Source organism: Toxotes jaculatrix, chromosome 18 (assembly GCF_017976425.1).
Source record: "Toxotes jaculatrix isolate fToxJac2 chromosome 18, fToxJac2.pri, whole genome shotgun sequence".
Taxonomy (NCBI): Eukaryota; Metazoa; Chordata; class Actinopteri; family Toxotidae; genus Toxotes; species Toxotes jaculatrix.
The window spans coordinates 6,742,418-6,759,790 of record NC_054411.1 but is presented as its reverse complement, the minus strand read 5'-3'; the positions used below and the strand labels follow the sequence as shown (position 1 = coordinate 6,759,790).

At 39.5% G+C, this 17,373-nt stretch overlaps 1 protein-coding gene across 1 annotated transcript; it reads right to left on the bottom strand.

Moving 5' to 3' along the window:
• Positions 1-405: 405 nt before the first annotated feature.
• Positions 406-15,736, bottom strand: hs3st2 (heparan sulfate (glucosamine) 3-O-sulfotransferase 2). Its single transcript, XM_041062908.1, has 2 exons — positions 15,219-15,736; positions 406-1,024 (listed from the first exon to the last, which is right to left on the bottom strand). The coding sequence occupies exons 1-2, from the start codon at positions 15,734-15,736 to the stop codon at positions 406-408; spliced, it is 1,137 nt and encodes a 378-aa protein (XP_040918842.1).
• Positions 15,737-17,373: the final 1,637 nt, after the last annotated feature.

Sequence of the window (17,373 nt, the reverse complement as noted above, 5' to 3'; positions counted from 1 at the left end):
GTGGAAATAGTGAATAAATAAGCAATCTAGGTGATGAATATTCAAGCAGTGTCATTTATGGAGGTCTGGTGTTGGTGGTTACTGAATTGGTTAATGAATTAATGCCGGCTGCCTATTGATGAATTCACATGTCATGTCCTGTATACAGAAAAGAAAATGTGTTTCTGTGGATATTTCATCTTTTAAAGGAATGACACTTATCAGAATAACTCAGCATGATGTGAAACCATTTATAAGATTATACTTTAATGTCTGAGTTGTCTATTCTGTTATATTAAGCTTGTTGATTTATATATAATTCAATAGACTTGTCAGTTGAACATTTTGTTGAAGATACCCTCATTTATATCAACGTGCCCCTATAGGTAGCCATTTTAAAAGAAGCACTGTTTCTGTATGGCACCATCAATCCCACTTGAAGTCTTGTCCCACAGTTTCATAGAATTTGATATTAAATGGCCTATAAAACTCCTGCAGCTGGTCTATGACCTCCTGGTCGATCTGCACATGAGTCCTACCCTTGGATTTACCGAGGCAGCGTGGCTGGCTGCTGCTCTCCGGCTTCTTCAGACAGGGGAAGCCTTTGGTTCGATTAAAGTAGAAGTGCTTGTCCGTGATTATTCGTTTCAGACCTAAAAAGTCCTGAACACGTCCCATCTCCCCTGCCGGATCGGTGATCAGCCGCTCCCCACTCACAAAGTGCATCTGCGACAGGCGAAAGTACTGCAGCCAGTTCTCCAGGTGCAGAATATACATCCCGATCCGAATGGCGTTCCAGGAAGTGTCGACTAGACCTAAACTTCTGTTCTTAAAGGCCAGCTCTTCAAACGTAGGGATGTCGGGTTTCTTGGAAAGAGTCTGAGTGTAGTCAGAGATGGCTCTTGTGACAGGGTTACGCACCACAACAATCAGCTTGGTCTCATGGGACATGCTGGAGATGCGTCTGGGTGCCTCTGTGGTGACAAAGTAGCTGGGAGTCTTCTCTAATGTGATCTGGCTGTCTAGTGTTCGTGGCATTAGTCCCCTTGGGAGAGAAACAAAAGAAAAACATACAGATGGATGAGTCAGCAAGAGTTGTTATTTTCCACATGCCTTTTCTGTTTCATGAATGATAGTACTGATAGAAATGTAGAAGTGAGAGGGAAGTTTTAGTTTAGGAATGCAAACATATACAGTATGCTTGATTAAAAAACAATCTCAGTTTTAACACGTGTTATGAAAAATGCACATTTCCACACAGTCACTTAAAAAACTGATATGATGATATGATATATTTCAAAGACATAAAAAGGAAAACTGTAGGTATGCAGTATTATATCAAACTTCAAGCTGACACACAGTGTCAAATGACGGTAGATCAAGCCACGATACACACAATGTGAACTGCTAGAGATTCATTGGTGACAGGACAGCTTGTACAACAAAAACATGAATCATAATTATCATCATCATGCTGCCAAGATAATGGCTTTGCAAACTACAGGAAAATGTTTCCATTTGTCATATTTGTCATGTGAGCTTTCCTTCCCAGTGTAATATGTCATTCTGCTTTGGCACTTTGGTTCAATAAAAGTTGATTAATAGGCATCTGGTGTTGGCTGTGTTGAGTTTGAGACAATGAATGCCTTGGCCACAATTCTTGGATCTTCCACACGTTGCTTCCTGTTTTCCTTAAATAGAAAAGTGACTCTAATGTGGCGTCAGCACAGTAACTGCGGCTTGGGAAGAACAATCCAAAACGCTACTATTCAAATGGTCCTTTTACTTAATGATCATAGAAGATATAGACCCTGAATTTCTGTTTCACAGCATGTGAATCAGTTTCTGGATCTGAAGTGTGTTACCCCACAGTTCTGATGATTAAATACCACACTTTCTTTATTATTACTGTGGGAAGGCTTCGATTAAAACCTAACCTTTCTCAAAGCTTTCTCTCTCAAGGTAGGGGTAGCCATAGGTTACTTCTAAAGTCTTGGAAATATTGATCCATTTAGCTTTATTTATGAATCCTGAGTTGTTGGCTTGGGTGCCTCAGGGCCACTAGGCAACTATTAATCTTTTATGAGAACAGCACCTTTTCAAGCAAACAGCTTTGCTACACACTAAAAAACTTGCAGACATTTTCCAGGAGGTGCAGAATCTCAACAGATCTTTGGTTGTGTGCTGAGGAAACTGTTATCTGCCTTGTCAGTCCCATACATTTTCACCATCCTCCGAGATGAAGATTGTGTAGGTGAGAAGAATGTTCCGTATGTGCCGGTTAAAAAGTGCAAAACTGTTCAAACTTGGCTGACAATGCACACGCACACACACACACACACACACCCACCCACCCATCCACCCACCCACACACCCACCCACACACCCACCCACACCCACCCACCAACACCCCCCCCCCCCACACACACACACACACACACATCCACACACACCCCCACCCCCACCCAACCCCACACCCACCCCCACCCACACCCACACACAGGGAAAGGCCACAGATGGTTTCTGCTTAAAAGACTATAGAACTATACATGGCACTATTCTATAGACAGCATGTTTACACACACACCAAAGCATGAGGGCAATGGGAATAAGGTGTTCATGAAAAATAATGATGCTAAAATAAAGCAGATTTCATGCTGAAATGTTTCCTTCACACTGGTTGTTTTTGTTTGGATACAGAATACGAAACTCCAAGTCAGCCTGTCCATCAGAGGAGGTTGCAACATGTGCTAACTTACCTTGAGTTATTGATTTTTACATCTGTTATGTTTGTTTACTCCCAGTGAGTCTCAGCACCGGATGAATTACATGACTGTTACACGGAAGCTATATAACACTGAAAGGACTGATTTAGACAGGATGGAAACAGAGGTGTAAAAACTCTGATGGGTGAATCTGAAGGTGGGAAGCCAGTGGCATCGATGGGATCAATTACCATGAAATGTAAAGAAGTGTTTATATTGTTATGGCATTAAGTTGTTATCATTTCACTGACTGACTTTCTGCTGCTTTGACATATTTCTGTCCCATTTCCTACTGTCCAGCTGTTGTTGTTCAAGGCTAAAGTTGTGACTAGAATGTCAATGTTCCTTTTTAAACACACATACTCATAAACAAATCATTGCAGTCAGCCCCATTTAAGACCTCATTTACACCTTGTGTTTTTAAGATGTGATCTGAATCTGAATATTACCTGGTTAAGGAGAAACCTGTTTTTGCGAGGTGTTAATACATGCAGAATATATTGGACTGACATCTGGATCACACCTGGAGCTGGTCTGATCTGATACGCACTTTGATTGGATCTCAGCCAGGTGGATTTTGTGCAGGTTGGGTTAATTCTTACAAAGACCCGTGTGTCAAAGAGCCTCAGCAAATAAGGAGTGCCAATTCCAAGCCCCCTCGGAAACAGCGCTGGGCTGTGAAGCAACTTTGGTGTAGTGGTTGCATGGGGTATGTAATGACACATAGAAGCATTTGCTGATCTGATTCCCTCTATCAGCAGGATGACATTATTTGTCTGTGCCTTCACAGATTTTCCACAAATTTAAAACGAATAAAGATGGTGCTTGTAAAACATTTCCACCCCCTTCTGCATTTGTGTGTTGTTTCAAGACCCAGTGAAAGGAAACATGAATTTTCCCAAATTTAATCCTGTGTCCCTGAGTTAACTGTTAATTTATCTCTTTTAATATGCAAAATATATGTCAGAAAATCCATGTCAAGTGTCACGTTATGCTGTTTGACTTGAATTCAAAGTTTCGTCTAAAACCTACTAAATATATACATATATATATTTGTTCAGTCTGATTGAGGTGATTTTAGGTTACTCTAAATTCCGCAGATTTTCATTCTGGATAACTGCTTTTTAAGAGCTAATTGAAAATGTGCATAAAAACAAATGGATGGAAACAGAGTAAAATTCTGCAGCAATTTAAAATAATTATCACTGATGGATGATTTAATCCTGACAGACTTTAGCGTCTTCTTTTCAGAAAATACTTCTCCAATCAAAGAACTCCAAGCAGACAACATGTTGCTACCAGTTACATGATGAATTAATTGTAGCTTCAATATCTATTCACACAAGATGAGATGAAAACAGAAACATTAACAGAAGCCACTGCAGTATATCGTCTGACTCTAATCTCGCTCAGTGACTCATTAAATTGATACCCACAGCAACCATGTCCTCTGAGCTCTGGGTGTCTGATGTTTCACCTGTGGTTGTCAGGTGTCCATTCAAAGGATTGTTTAACTAGCTGTAGCTGCAGCCAAGGAGGGCAAGGTACAATCCAATGATCAAAGGATGCTAGTCTTTATGTTTATTGAAATCAGGGCTATTTATAAGGTATTCTTTCATGTCTGTGGGAGCAGCCTGGACCAATAAGTTCCAAGTTGCCTGTCTTGGAGTGATGTTAATGAGGAACACTGGGGGATGCCTGTAATATCAACAAACATGTTTTTTTTTTTATTTTTTTTTTTATGTAGCTCCTGTGTGTGTTTATTTGTCTCTTTATCACAAGATTGATCTGAATGGCTACACATTAATTCTTAATGGCCACATGTGCCTTTTTAAGTTTTAACAAAAAACATGCAAGTGATGAGAAGAGATTTCTCATTTTTAAAACATACTTTTCTTTTCTCACACCAACACACGGCAGCAGCAGCAGCCTCATTTACGTATCTGTTCGTTACTGAGATAGCAGGAATCAGGCCAGAAGGCAAACATGTGATACCTGAGGCAGGTGTCTGAACCAACCATCAGAAATTTACTTTTAAGGGATTTTTTTTCTCTCTTATGCCCCCAAGAAACTATCAGCTCTGCACACAGCATCTGAAACTAAAAGATAAAAGTGTGGGTCTTTAGAGCAGGTTCTGGTGTGGATTTACTAAAGGCTGTTCAGCTCTTGCTTGGTAATAATTATTTGCAATTACAAAATCAACAAGATTGTAATTCCAATGAAATTGCTTTCATGGTCACTATTGTTTCTGGAACTTCTGCATCTTTATGCATGCATCAGTAAACAAACGTTGAAACACACTTAAATGTGAACATCTTGCTTTTTGAGACTGACACATGAACACACAGACACACACAAACCCAAGACACATACACCTTGATTAACTGACATTTGAGTGAAGTGCTCTGATTGATTACCACCTTCTCACTCAATTCTTTGGGGTAAATTGCAGTTTTCTTCACAATTCTTGGTGAAACTTTAAGTCAGGATGCATTACGGGCTTGGCTGTGACATTTTAATCACCCTGGGAAAATGAACTCGGGTGTGGAAGATCTTCGCAATACTGTAAATGAGACCTGTTCCTGGTTAAATAAGAGAACATGGTTGAAAGCTAATTTGTTCCGGATGCTTCAGCATTGCATTTGATGCTGTAATTGCACAACTCTAGGTGGTTATTTATGTGAAAAACAGATTTTTTTTCCTAGATATGTCCGGTTTAACATTGACATCTGTCTTTAATTTATTATGATAAATGGCTTGTATGATATTTTATAATACCTATTCTAGCAAATTAACATTTCTAAGTAAATCCTAAGTAAATAGTTGAAAGGTGTCTGGCTGTTAGTTCAGTTAGTATCAGTTTTGCTCCTGTGAAAACAATTTCAGTACCTACTGTGAGAGGCAAGAGACAGTTCCTTACATTATATCATCCAAAAACAAAACAAAACAAACAAAAAAAAGTGAGGATAAGCTCCATCCGTTTAAACACAGTGGACATCACAGATCAGAGAACACTGGTGTGAGGCAGCCACTAATGGGCATACGTGGTGCTCTTGTCTTGTGAAGCTTTTGATTTGAGTCCCTCCATAGCAGGGAGACTTTATAGTACTTTACAGTATATTACAACTTGTGTTGAACTATTTTCAAGTATTTTACAGCAGAATAATGTCCAATCTTTGTATTGTAAAGAATACAGTCTAGACATACTCTATATAAGGACCCTTCTGCAACGCTTATCTACAGGTATTTAGGGTCAACAGTGGAAACAGTCATTGCCATTCATTAATGAGCTACAGTGTGCTGAAAGCTAGTCTGCATATTGTAATGACCCTGAAAGCCTGCTGGCTATCTTGCTGAACGATTTATCTCTGTTGGCGCAGTGGAAGCAGGAGGTCTGGAGTTCACACTTAGTTCCCTCTGGACGCTGCTATATCATTATGGAGGAATACGCCACAAACATGGATGTCTTTATTTCAAGGTACTAAGGTCTCCCCCATTAAACCCAGATGCACCATTCTCCTGCAGTGTGCATTTCCACTGGGAGAATGTGCTGCAGTTCCTACAGCAGCATATTCAGTCAGTGGAGGACAACAATTAGATTGGCATAGCTTAGCCAATCAAGAGTATAGCTCTGGACGATAACACTGCACACAGCACATCTGAAAACTAGTGATGTTCCTGAAAATTAACACCGAAAAACATTGCTGATAATAGGCGTCCATGTAGTTTGGTGTGGACACCTACAGCAAATCATCAGCAATTTATCGAAAGCTGAAAATGAATCCATGTAACAATTTCTTCGACATTTGCAGACAACCAAATATTTAATGGTTCCCTGGTTGGTCTATTACTCACAAACTTTAACTTCTCACGGGGGCTCTCAAAGTTTAATCACTCATCCATAGTGTTGGAAGTAAAAATATGAATGCTTTTCATAATTCTTCACACTCTGTGTACTAAGCCAGTAAAGATGAGCACTTTCAACTCTAAAGGGCTCACTGAGCTCACACAGGTCTGGAGAAAATCTAATAAAAACAAAACAAAACAAAAAACAGAATATGCAGTGCTTAAGCAGCCAGTTATTTGACTGTGAGTTTGAAACTACCTGTCTCTGTTGGCTTGAGGTTTAATGAATTTGTGCTAACTATTGTTCTTGAATTGAACAGACAGTGATCTGGATGCACAAGGCGACCGACAACAAAAACAGAGGACTGCATGAGAGCACCATCACAGTCGACACACACAGACTGTGCTTTATGCGCTCGTAGCTACCACTTCATTTACCATTGTGGTCATGACTCAAATAATGAAACAGTTTGGTAGACCAGAGGAAATCATATGGCATATCCAAAACAGTAATGTTCACAGGAACCTGACCATGCATACACATAAGTTTTTGTGTTGTTTAAGGGGTCAGCAGACATAATGTGATTTTTTCAGGGGACATTAATAGCTATAGAGTTTTAGAATTTATTCACCAGACATGAAATTTCAATAAAAACAGGGGTGTGATACTAGAAGTGATTCCTGCATCACTTCTAGTATCTACTGTTAGTTTTCTTTCACAGTGTGAAGCTAAGCTGAGGCTCCACACAATATGTCTTGTTGAACAACTTAGACTTGTAAAGAGCAATGCAGGTTCATCAGGGATGCAGACCATCAGAACAAGTAAAGGTCAGCTTTGAATCATCTCCTTGTGAATCAATGAACTCAGAATTTATTACTGTCATTTCAGTCTGGTTTGAACTTAAAACAGAGTGTTGCATATTGTCAGTTCAAGTTCTCAGTAAATGTTTGCACTGCAAATACAAAATTGTAATGCAATGTAGCTCCACATGCAAAATGAAAGTCCCTTACAAAACAACAAAAACAAAAAGAACCAGCAAATTTATCACAACCTCCCCAACCCCGAACAAAATTAAGTAAAATAACACAATGACACATGAAATGTGCCCAAAAGTGGCGTGCTATTCAAACTCAATCCCATGATATCAGTTTCACCTGTTGTTACATAAAAAATAAAAGGTTCCATCTGAACTTACTTAATGCCAAACTATCAGAACTTCATTCATGTTTTCACAAACCACAACTGCATTCATCCAATAATCCAACTGGAAACTAATCATCAAGATCATCTTCCCTATCACTTGTAATTTATCAAGGTGTATTGTGCAAACAGACTGTTACTAATATAGAAGTTTAATGAGCTGGAGAAACTCTGGTCTAATTGGGATTTAACTTAGAAACCATTAATCACAACATGAAGTGTTTCTGCTGCACCAGATAGAGTTAGAGAATAGCCTTTGCTTCCCACCGGACAACAAATGTTTGCCATTACAACTGCTAATAATGAACCAAGCCCATTAAACAATATGCAGGCTCATAGGCTGACCAGGGAGAGGCCAGAATCAAAGTATCCATTACATGCTGTGTCCAGTCTCTGGAGTAATTTAACAACAAAAGAGTTACACAATAAATTATAAGAAAAAGTCTCCTGGGCTCTCATTGCCTATGTGTTATCACAGTAAGCAGCATGCAGAGTAATGATGGTCACAGTCTTTGATAATACTGTACACAAAAAGCTCTGGTGTAGAAAAAAAGACGTTGCTTCATGGTGACATTCCGAGAAGGAACGCTTCATAAAGTTTATCAGAGGAACTGCCAAATGTCAAAAAAGTCTTATGTTTATGATTTATGTTTATGTGCCCTCGGATTTAATTATAGCTTCACAGGTGCTATCAACAGCAACAAAAGTAAACATCACAGTAATGCTGAACATATGAAAAAAAAAACTATCTAAATGCCATGAAAAGCTGGACTATTGCAGTCTAGTTAGGAAAAACTCAAGCTTATTAAATGAGTGTCTGAGTTGTGCACTGTCCTGAGATCCTGTCACAGCAACGTCAGGGTAATTGCTGTTTTTGAACACATTAGTAGTGTTCTCACTTGAAACCTCCAAGTATTAGATTTTTGTCTTCTTAGAATTGCAGCAAATTTGCTTTTGGTTCATTTTTCTTACACAATTTCATTTTATTTTTTATAATCATTAGTGAAGTGCTGATCTGAGGATTTTCAAATATCTTTGTTTGCAAACTTTTCCATACTTTTAGAAACTGACTCAGGGAAATTGTGTTTCACACAAACCATTTGTCCTGAAATGTCCTGAAAAGCCAATAGCACACACAGACCTGCTCCCTGCCGTCCAAACCCATTAACAGTTTATTTTACGGAGGTAGACTGTGCAGAGAAAATGTTCTTATGCTGCGTGGTTCTCATAATGTCTGTGCCACTGCACTTCCTAAAAATGTCATCTTCCTCTTCCCTGATATGACAGCGTAGATCCAGTCTCCACTGGAGAGGCTGCTCCATTATTAAAGTATCACTCACTTAGATTACAGCTGTGATGACATCTGATCATTAATCACCAGCAACAGAGGCCTGCCAGCTTGAAAGTCTATTAAGAGTTAACAAAGAGCAATCCTGCAGCCAATTCAGCGAGGTGAGGAACAGAGGTGAATAACAATTCAGCGTCCTGAGAATCAAGCATCTATTTCTCTAATTTAATTGAAGACAAATTGGTTGCAAATAGCGGACTGCCTGAGCCAGATGTCTTGCAATAGGAGGTCTTTTTGACATTAGGCCAGTTTTCAGCCACCTAATGTTATCAAAACACATTTATAGCAGGACAATACAGCCATGCAATAATGTAAAATAAATAAATAAATAAATAAAAAACTGCATAATGTATTTCACCTTGGACCAAATCCTATTTAATCGCTGTCATTTCAACTCTAGTGTCTTGTTTTCCTTGAAATGACAATTATTCATGGTTCGGTCTGCAGAGGGAAATGAGCAATAACACGTTGAATTGATCTGAGCTACGAGCTGTCACATTAACATGTGGCATAGGAAAATATCAGCGGAGACTAAAATTAAGACACTCATACATACAGGAAAGCCTCTGAAATTCTAAACTGTATCTAAACGTATTGTGTTTATTCAGTATTTTTTTTGGGGGGGGGGGTGAACAGCTGCTGCGCTCTAATTTCAACTGATGAACACACAAAATCGAGTCTGTGAGGGCTTTCTGCAACGCTGTACTATCATCTTTATGGCTGCTAAAATAAATTTGTTTTATAATACTATAATTCACATGAAATGACCTTCATCATAATAACATTGAGACATTATGAATGATAGTCTTTGTCAGTAATTGGGCTAAATTATGTCCTGCCCCTGCACACAGTAAGTCAATCCTCCCCTCAGCTTCTCACCTTTCACAGCAGCATCTTAATGGACAAAAATTGAGATTTCTTGAATTTTCATCAGGAGCTCTTTCTAGGTTTACAGTATAGCCAGTAACAATGTGACGGTCAAGGATATTTATAAATGAAGAGGTTCATACACCCTTAGTAGTTTCACTCTTTACTTAGATGGTGAGAAAGTACAAAAGGAAACAAGAACACAGGAGACAGAGGAAGAAAAGCTCAGAAAGGATTTGATCCCTGGTCAGTAGGGACACAGTGGGTTCGCCAAGAGGGGAAAGTTAACAAGCTGACAATCTCTAAGTGTGAGCTAAGGATCACAGACTTTTGAAGACAAAAAAGTGCCAAACTAGGTATTCAGTCATGTATTGCTCCAATGTACAGCAAATTCTCTGACCGTGCAAAAATACAGCAGCACACAACTGACTTTATCAACAACCCTGTTTCCTGAAACATACGTTGTTATATTACTAACAGTGTTGTTATAGTACTTACGTAGCTAATGGAAATGTCATTAGTTTGTTTGTATTCACTCATAAATCAAAGTTTTGGACAAATTGTTTGACTAATTTTATATTAAATTTCTAATAATGTATTATAGCTTGGACCAAAGTGGCTAACTTGTTGACAGACTGACCAATTGATGGCTAATAAGCAAGTGGTGCAAGTTGTGAAAGCTTATATTATGTATTGAATAGCCAGAAACAGTATCAATGTTACCAGACTTTATCGCACACACTAATGCTTTACCATGTGACTGGTCCATGTACATGAGTATATTATTTCCTGAATTATTCTATTAAAGGAATAAAAGCACCATCTCTCACATTTCAGACCGGTCTCATTGGGGAAGCATCTCAGAAAGAGTTGTTTTGTAATTAATGTTAACCACTACATGTCTCTGAGCTGCAGTGGAATGAAGACAGCTCATTAATAATGCAGAGTAACGCCTGACCATCCCTCACTGTATAATGTGCAGTTTTCTGTGTTAAATGAGAACCATCTAACTTTCTGTCCTCATCAACCTTTCTGATGATACTGTTTCAGAGCTCCCTGCCTCCCCGAGCCAATTAATGTGGACCTGCAGAATATTCGTAACTGCAGCCTCTCATACAATTTCAACGCTTCTCGGGGAATCTACTGGAAGTGTCTTTGACTCCTGTGAAATCAATAGAGCTGAGATGCCCTTTTAAATCTTGATGGTGTATAGCGACCTGTTTTTGTTTGATCTTTATGATTCTGTGGAAAGCGGAAAAAAGTGGTGAGAAAAGTTCAAGGAAATTGGTGGCAGTGTCTGTTTTATCAGGTCCTGTATGGTTATGTGAATGCCCCTGCACAAAATAAATGAGGCCACATGTGTGTTCTGTTCAGGAGGCACAGTAATGAACACTGCACCATTTTTCTTCTGAGCCTAAATGATCTGTCACACTCTTAATGTAACAGGACAGACTGTGCAACTGAACTGAACAACTGGCCAGTTGAACAACTGGCAACTTTACTGAAACTGACGAGAGTTAATTTGGTGTCATGTATGTTTCTGCCTGTTCGACAGATCTTAGCTGCTGAGACTCAGTTAAAATATACACAGTGTTTTTTTCTCTTCAGAAAATAGTATGTTGAGTTTTAAGTGTCTTCTTAACACAGAGTGCTGAAAAAGAAGTCACTCATTTAGTTTGTCCACATGTTATCTTGTGATGACACCAGAGCCACAGTCTTCATTTACTAATGAAGACTGTGAGATGTGTTTGATAGCTCAGGAAAAGTAAGTAAATGGACCTTATGTTGAGAGTATTTTGTCATACGTACTTTTTCTAAGGTCAATAATGAAATTCTGTGCTGAAATTAATTAGTTTATCAAAAGAAAATTAATGGCTGGCCATTTTAGCCCTGTGCGGCTGTTAATAGCACTGATTAAGATTATTTTGTCAAACTACTGTTCTCAGGTCTAGAATAACCTTTTCACTCAAATTTTGCTCTTCATTGCATTAGCATGTTAGCAGTTAACTGCCAAATAGTTGGCATGTAAGATGCTAATATGTAACATGTTAGCATGAGTACTGATATCAGATTATGACTTAATACTTTAGACGCATAATTTCATGAAACTGACGTGAAGAGTTTGACCTGTTGGCTGCACAAGATGAAAAGTCTATTATTAGGATTCACACAGATATATAAACTGGGCTATTGAAGGCAGCTCACAGTATCTCACTGCAACAAAGCAAAGAAACACATGTAGAATTCACAAATATATTATGTTACTTGCTATAGAGACAAATGTGACAGCTAATCAGAATGGAAAGATACTTAATATGACGTGCTGCCAACAACCCAGACACTGTGACAGATAATCAGTGAGGGCCAGTCCAATGCAATGAACATCACTCAGTGACTCGTCAAGTTGAATAACAGTTGATCCAGCCTGAATTAATCCCGTCTTTGTGTCCAAGGTGTTGTTTAAGTATTTATCTTGGATATATGAACTGTCAACTTGTGACAAGTGTGCAATATCCCAGTATTGTAATTTCCCTTTAGTGGCATCACATCAGTGAGGGACCTCGATTTATTTTTGCTTGAATCTGGAGTGACAGAGAAAACAAAAACGAACTTCTGTAAAGCTCAAACCTCTGGTCTAATAGTTTGCTCACTGCTGAAGTAAATGGCTTATCCTGCATCATTAAGCTGTATTAAGACGGTAGATTAATGTGATGGAAGCCTGCCGGTGTGGACTAATGGGTGGGGTAGGATGATATCTGATGTGTTGGTGTTTGACATGGGTTTGTTGAAGAAGCAGAAAAATTATTGCATCTAGTTCTTTCTGCATACTCAGTCTGCTGTGTTCAGTTGTTCAGATGTTTAGCTGGTGTGTATTTGGTTATCTTTTGTTAGCGTGATGTGTTCACACTTGTTCATAAAGAAAGTATGTATGAATACACTTTGTACAATTGACTCATTTACACTGTGTCTCCATTTGGCCTTCTGTGTGCATGCGTTTCTATAAATTAATCAACCCTTTCACCACTGAAAAGAAACGTCCTCGGAGACCATATTAAATGTCTCCGTGTGCCGAGGTATTTGCTGAGGTATTTAACAGACTTTCCAGCTCACTCTGTTAATTGTTACAAAGACCAGCACCTTTGTTTGTCAATATGTTGTTTCTAAATCAATGCAATTTGTGAAATACACACTGTCTATAAAGTAGCCCCTTAGGAAGTTATACAGTTTGAAAGCAAAAGGCTCCTTCCTGTGCATGCAAATAAAACAACATGGCAGTGTAGGCTTAATAACCAAGTATAATACATGGAAAATTAAGATTAATATCAGAAATTGCAATTAAAAAGAGACCTTAATAAACATGCAAATTATTGAACAAGTGCTTGCTTTTAAACCTCCATCCAGGGGGTTCCGAAGTGTTTTGTGTCTTACATTAATGCATTTTTAGAATGTTATGGCCTCTGGTTCATTAGTTTGAAGATGAAAAGGGCTGATTCTCTTTTCAGGAGTATGAAGCTGCTTTTGAGATAACTCCATTGTACAGCCAGTCTCTCTTTCTGTATTCATGTGTGTGGTGAATTGTCTGCAAAGCATTTTCATTTTAATCTTGTAAATTTATTGTCACTCTGAAATGAACCATGACAGGACAAGACTTTACAGTTAAAATGAAGACAAATTTATTAAATTTAGCTTCAGTGCAAGTCCCAAATTTAAAAACACAAACTTGTCCATCCTTTTTGCAGAAGGACTGATTGTACCTTTTCAGTTCTACAGAACTTTCATTTTAGGAAACAGTTTGTTGTCTGAGATGAGGAAAGAAGTAAAATCAAAATGGCACAGTGATCTTGGTTAAAGCCCACTAGTGTGTGTGCCAACATAAACCATCTCTGACGCTAAAGAATATTATACATGTGCAGAATCTTGGGACAGAAATTAAACATGCACATCCCATAATTAAAAGCAGTAACAGTTACTGAAAAATGTGCAAATTCAGGCTGCTAAAAGCCAAAATAAATTAAAAACACCTCGTAGCGTGCATGTCTAATGAGACCTGAGCAAACTATCAGCTTAGGCATGATGGGCAGGTACTCATATACATGTTAATTTGCTGCAGCTTCTGCTGTTCATTCCTGCAGTGCAGCTTGAGAATATAGTTCATCACTTGTTCTATGTTCTTGGATGCATTGGTGTGTGGTCTGTTCCTGCCACATTGGTGGCACTGTGGGTATATGAGTGGAAAGCTGTCGACAGCTCCAACAGTCCGATGTAATGCAACACAAAACCATCAAGCCCTTTTGGAGGACATTTGCAAACTTGAGATTTTAAGGCAGTGCCTACTCAGTTTGGCAGCGATCTGGATTTTTTGTTGAGATGACCCTTGAACTTTCTGCTTCATGATTCGTTTTAGTCTTTTGAATTTAAGTTTTATAGACGCTCAAAAGGTTAGAGACAGATAAAGGTGTCTTATCACTAGATTCAACAGGGGCCATCTAGATTGAAATCTAGTCACACAGCAACACAGAGGTGGGTGTGAGGGCGAAGCTGTGGGATTGTTGCACCTTGTGAGCTCCTTTGCCTTTACTAACCAACGCAAGAACATTTTGTGCCCGGGTGTAGCCTGTTGGAAGGCAGATGGTAAACCTGGGGGCTTCCTGTGTCATCTGTGCTGTCGGCTGTGATTGTGAGAACTGCTCCTACATCGGCTTCATGGAGCTGTCTGTTCAGCACCGTGGAGCTTTGCTGACAGCTAACATCTGCAGCACAGATGAAAACAACATCATAGTAAAAAAAAAAAAAGAAGAAGTAGAATCAAACTTGTGATCTTAGTGGTGACATGAAACCCAGGTGTGTGTGTGCATGTGTGTATTGCATTGCAGCCTATCAAAAGGATAAAGTGCCTTTGTAGATGTAACCACTTAACCCTTAAAATGAATTGTTGGCTTCTGAGTTATAGTAAAAACATGTATGTGACTGAGCAGTGTCCCACGCTGTGACCTTAACTGCATTCGTGTTTGTCAGAAAACAGGTTAATTGAACGATTGGACATGGGAGTGTCTACATCAGGACCTCACGGAGCAGAGGGGGACCGCATTACACTGGGTGTCACAAGTGAAACCAGCCCAGGATATTCAGAGATATCAAAAACATACACAAATGTATCAGAAAACAACAGAAATGACCACTACACTGTCAGTGCCATGTTTTTCCCCCTCACCTGTACCAGTCCAGCCCTCTGTCGTAGTTTCTGTCGAAAAAGTGCGGCTCTGTTCCGAGCGCGCGCACATCTGGATGTATCCGGATGAACTCCAGCACCGCCCTGGTGCCTCCTTTCTTTACCCCGACTATTAACGCATTAGGCAGCTTCTTATTCCCATATTTCTGCGCAACGCTCATGTTTCCTAACTTCACGTCAGTCCAGTGACTTCCAGACGAGGCGGGGGCTTTAGTTTGGTCGCGGGGATCACTTGATCCTCGCTGGGCAGCAGTCTCATCCAGGGCGGACCTGACTTCCAGCGAAGCGCAATTTTCTAAATTTCCAAGAAGTTTCTTCCCTCCTGCGTTCTTGCTCGGCGGGCATCTGTCCCCCTCGTAACCCTGGTTTGTCATGATTGTGCCGCGACAAAAAATAATACTATAGCATAAATAGGTGCAAGACAGTGACAAAGTGAATATAAAGGCGAATCTGGCGCTGAATCTGTTCGTAGGCCTAGATGAGAAGAACCTATGTGCCATGTCTCCATGGGTTCAAAGTGCTGCATGATTTTCCATCGGAGTCTTCCTCCTCTGTTGGTCTGCGGTCAGAGTCTGGGGATAATATAGGTTCCGAAGTCAGCCAGACTGGCATAGGAGAATAGGGGTGGCTTCTTGGAGGCATCAACTGCGCGTAACTGGCATTATTTCTTTTCATAGGCTGCTGAACTGTACGAGAAAACTTGGAGCAGAATATGATTACACAGAGAAAAACGGGGCAGTCCTCAAGTTGTTCTTAAGTAGTTTGAAGTGAGTCATTTGGATCAATTACTGATGCCTCTGTCTTAAAATGAATCCCACAGGAATTTGACGCCCCTCTCTATCCTCATTCTCCTTGTTGTGTGTCGATTGTGAGAGAAGAGAAAAAGTCCGAGGCGTCCTCAGTGTCCCTAAAAAAAAAAAAAAAAAAAAAAAAAAAAAAAAACTCACTAGCGCGATTGTTCTGCTCGCCTCCGAGGGGATTTCGGTTCACAGACCACCTTTCCCTTTCATAATGAAGTTGTGAAGATATATTCACTTCGGCTACGGGCTATAAATATTTAATCAACCCTCTGACGTCATGCACATGATCATAATTCAATATGCGTTTAATGTTTTAAAGGAACATCCCAAATATTTTTTTGGGGGGGGAGAAAAACATCGTATGTGGAGATATAAAGATGCAACATTTGAGCTGCCAGTAATTTATGCAGAGACATCGCTTCAACTTTAATTACATTGCTTCAGATTGTCAGAGCTGCAGCATGCGTGTTCACTGAGCTTATGGAGTTTCAAAACGTTCAATGCATTTATGACTTGCTTAATTTCAGAGGAATACTCTGAAACACCTGGGTTTTGCAAGCATCTTTTTTTTTTGTAATCAATTTTCTGCTGTGTGCAACGCGTTTGCTGTGCACTTGAAACAGAATGATTTATCAAGGCTGAGAATTATTCTCTTCATGTTGAGTATTTTCTTAACACACACTCGGGCATTAGCAGCCTCTGAAAGTCAAGATCACACTTGATCCACCGTGTTGCCATGATGTAAGCCGGATGCAGACTGGAATGTAAAGTTTTCAGCTCCTTCAATGTCATGGTGAAAGTTTGTTTCATTATGGAAGAGTGAATAGCTTATGCAGTGTACACATCAGCAGTATTCATGTTCTCCCACTTTTAAATACCAAAATATGAATATAATACATTTATCATTCTGTTTCTGTCCGTGACCCTGTGTAGATGTATGCCTGAATCTTTGGTCTGAGCTCCATTCACTCTGGGTGTGTGTTGTATGGACATCCCTTGAAGCAGTGTCTTAGCAACAAGAATGGTGTGAAGCAGTTAGTAGTGAAAGAAATTGGAGCAGAGTTATGTGGCAGGTCACACTTTCTGCTTCAAGGAAATTCATTCTTAAAATAGGGTAAGGCACAAAATTGAAACAAGTCTGTTTTCTAAAGGATTATAATGATAAAAGTGTAGGCTACTTAAAATGTCGGCTATTTAGCTATTAGCTAAAAGTGATAAACGGAGGAAGAGCAGGGAGGTGAAGGTGAAAGCACTCTGAAATAGAAAATGGAGATCCTCAATAACCAGCCTCTGCCTTCTTCTCACTCTTTATTATGTCAGTACACTTGCACTCAGTC

Excerpts from the sequence above, each read along its gene's own strand:
- hs3st2 (XM_041062908.1), bottom strand. The coding sequence starts at position 15,736 with ATGGCACATAGGTTCTTCTCATCTAGGCCTACGAACAGATTCAGCGCC. Across the intron at positions 1,025-15,218 it reads AGAGGGCTGGACTGGTACAG|GGGACTAATGCCACGAACAC; the intron begins GTGAGGGGGAAA and ends TTCTCTCCCAAG.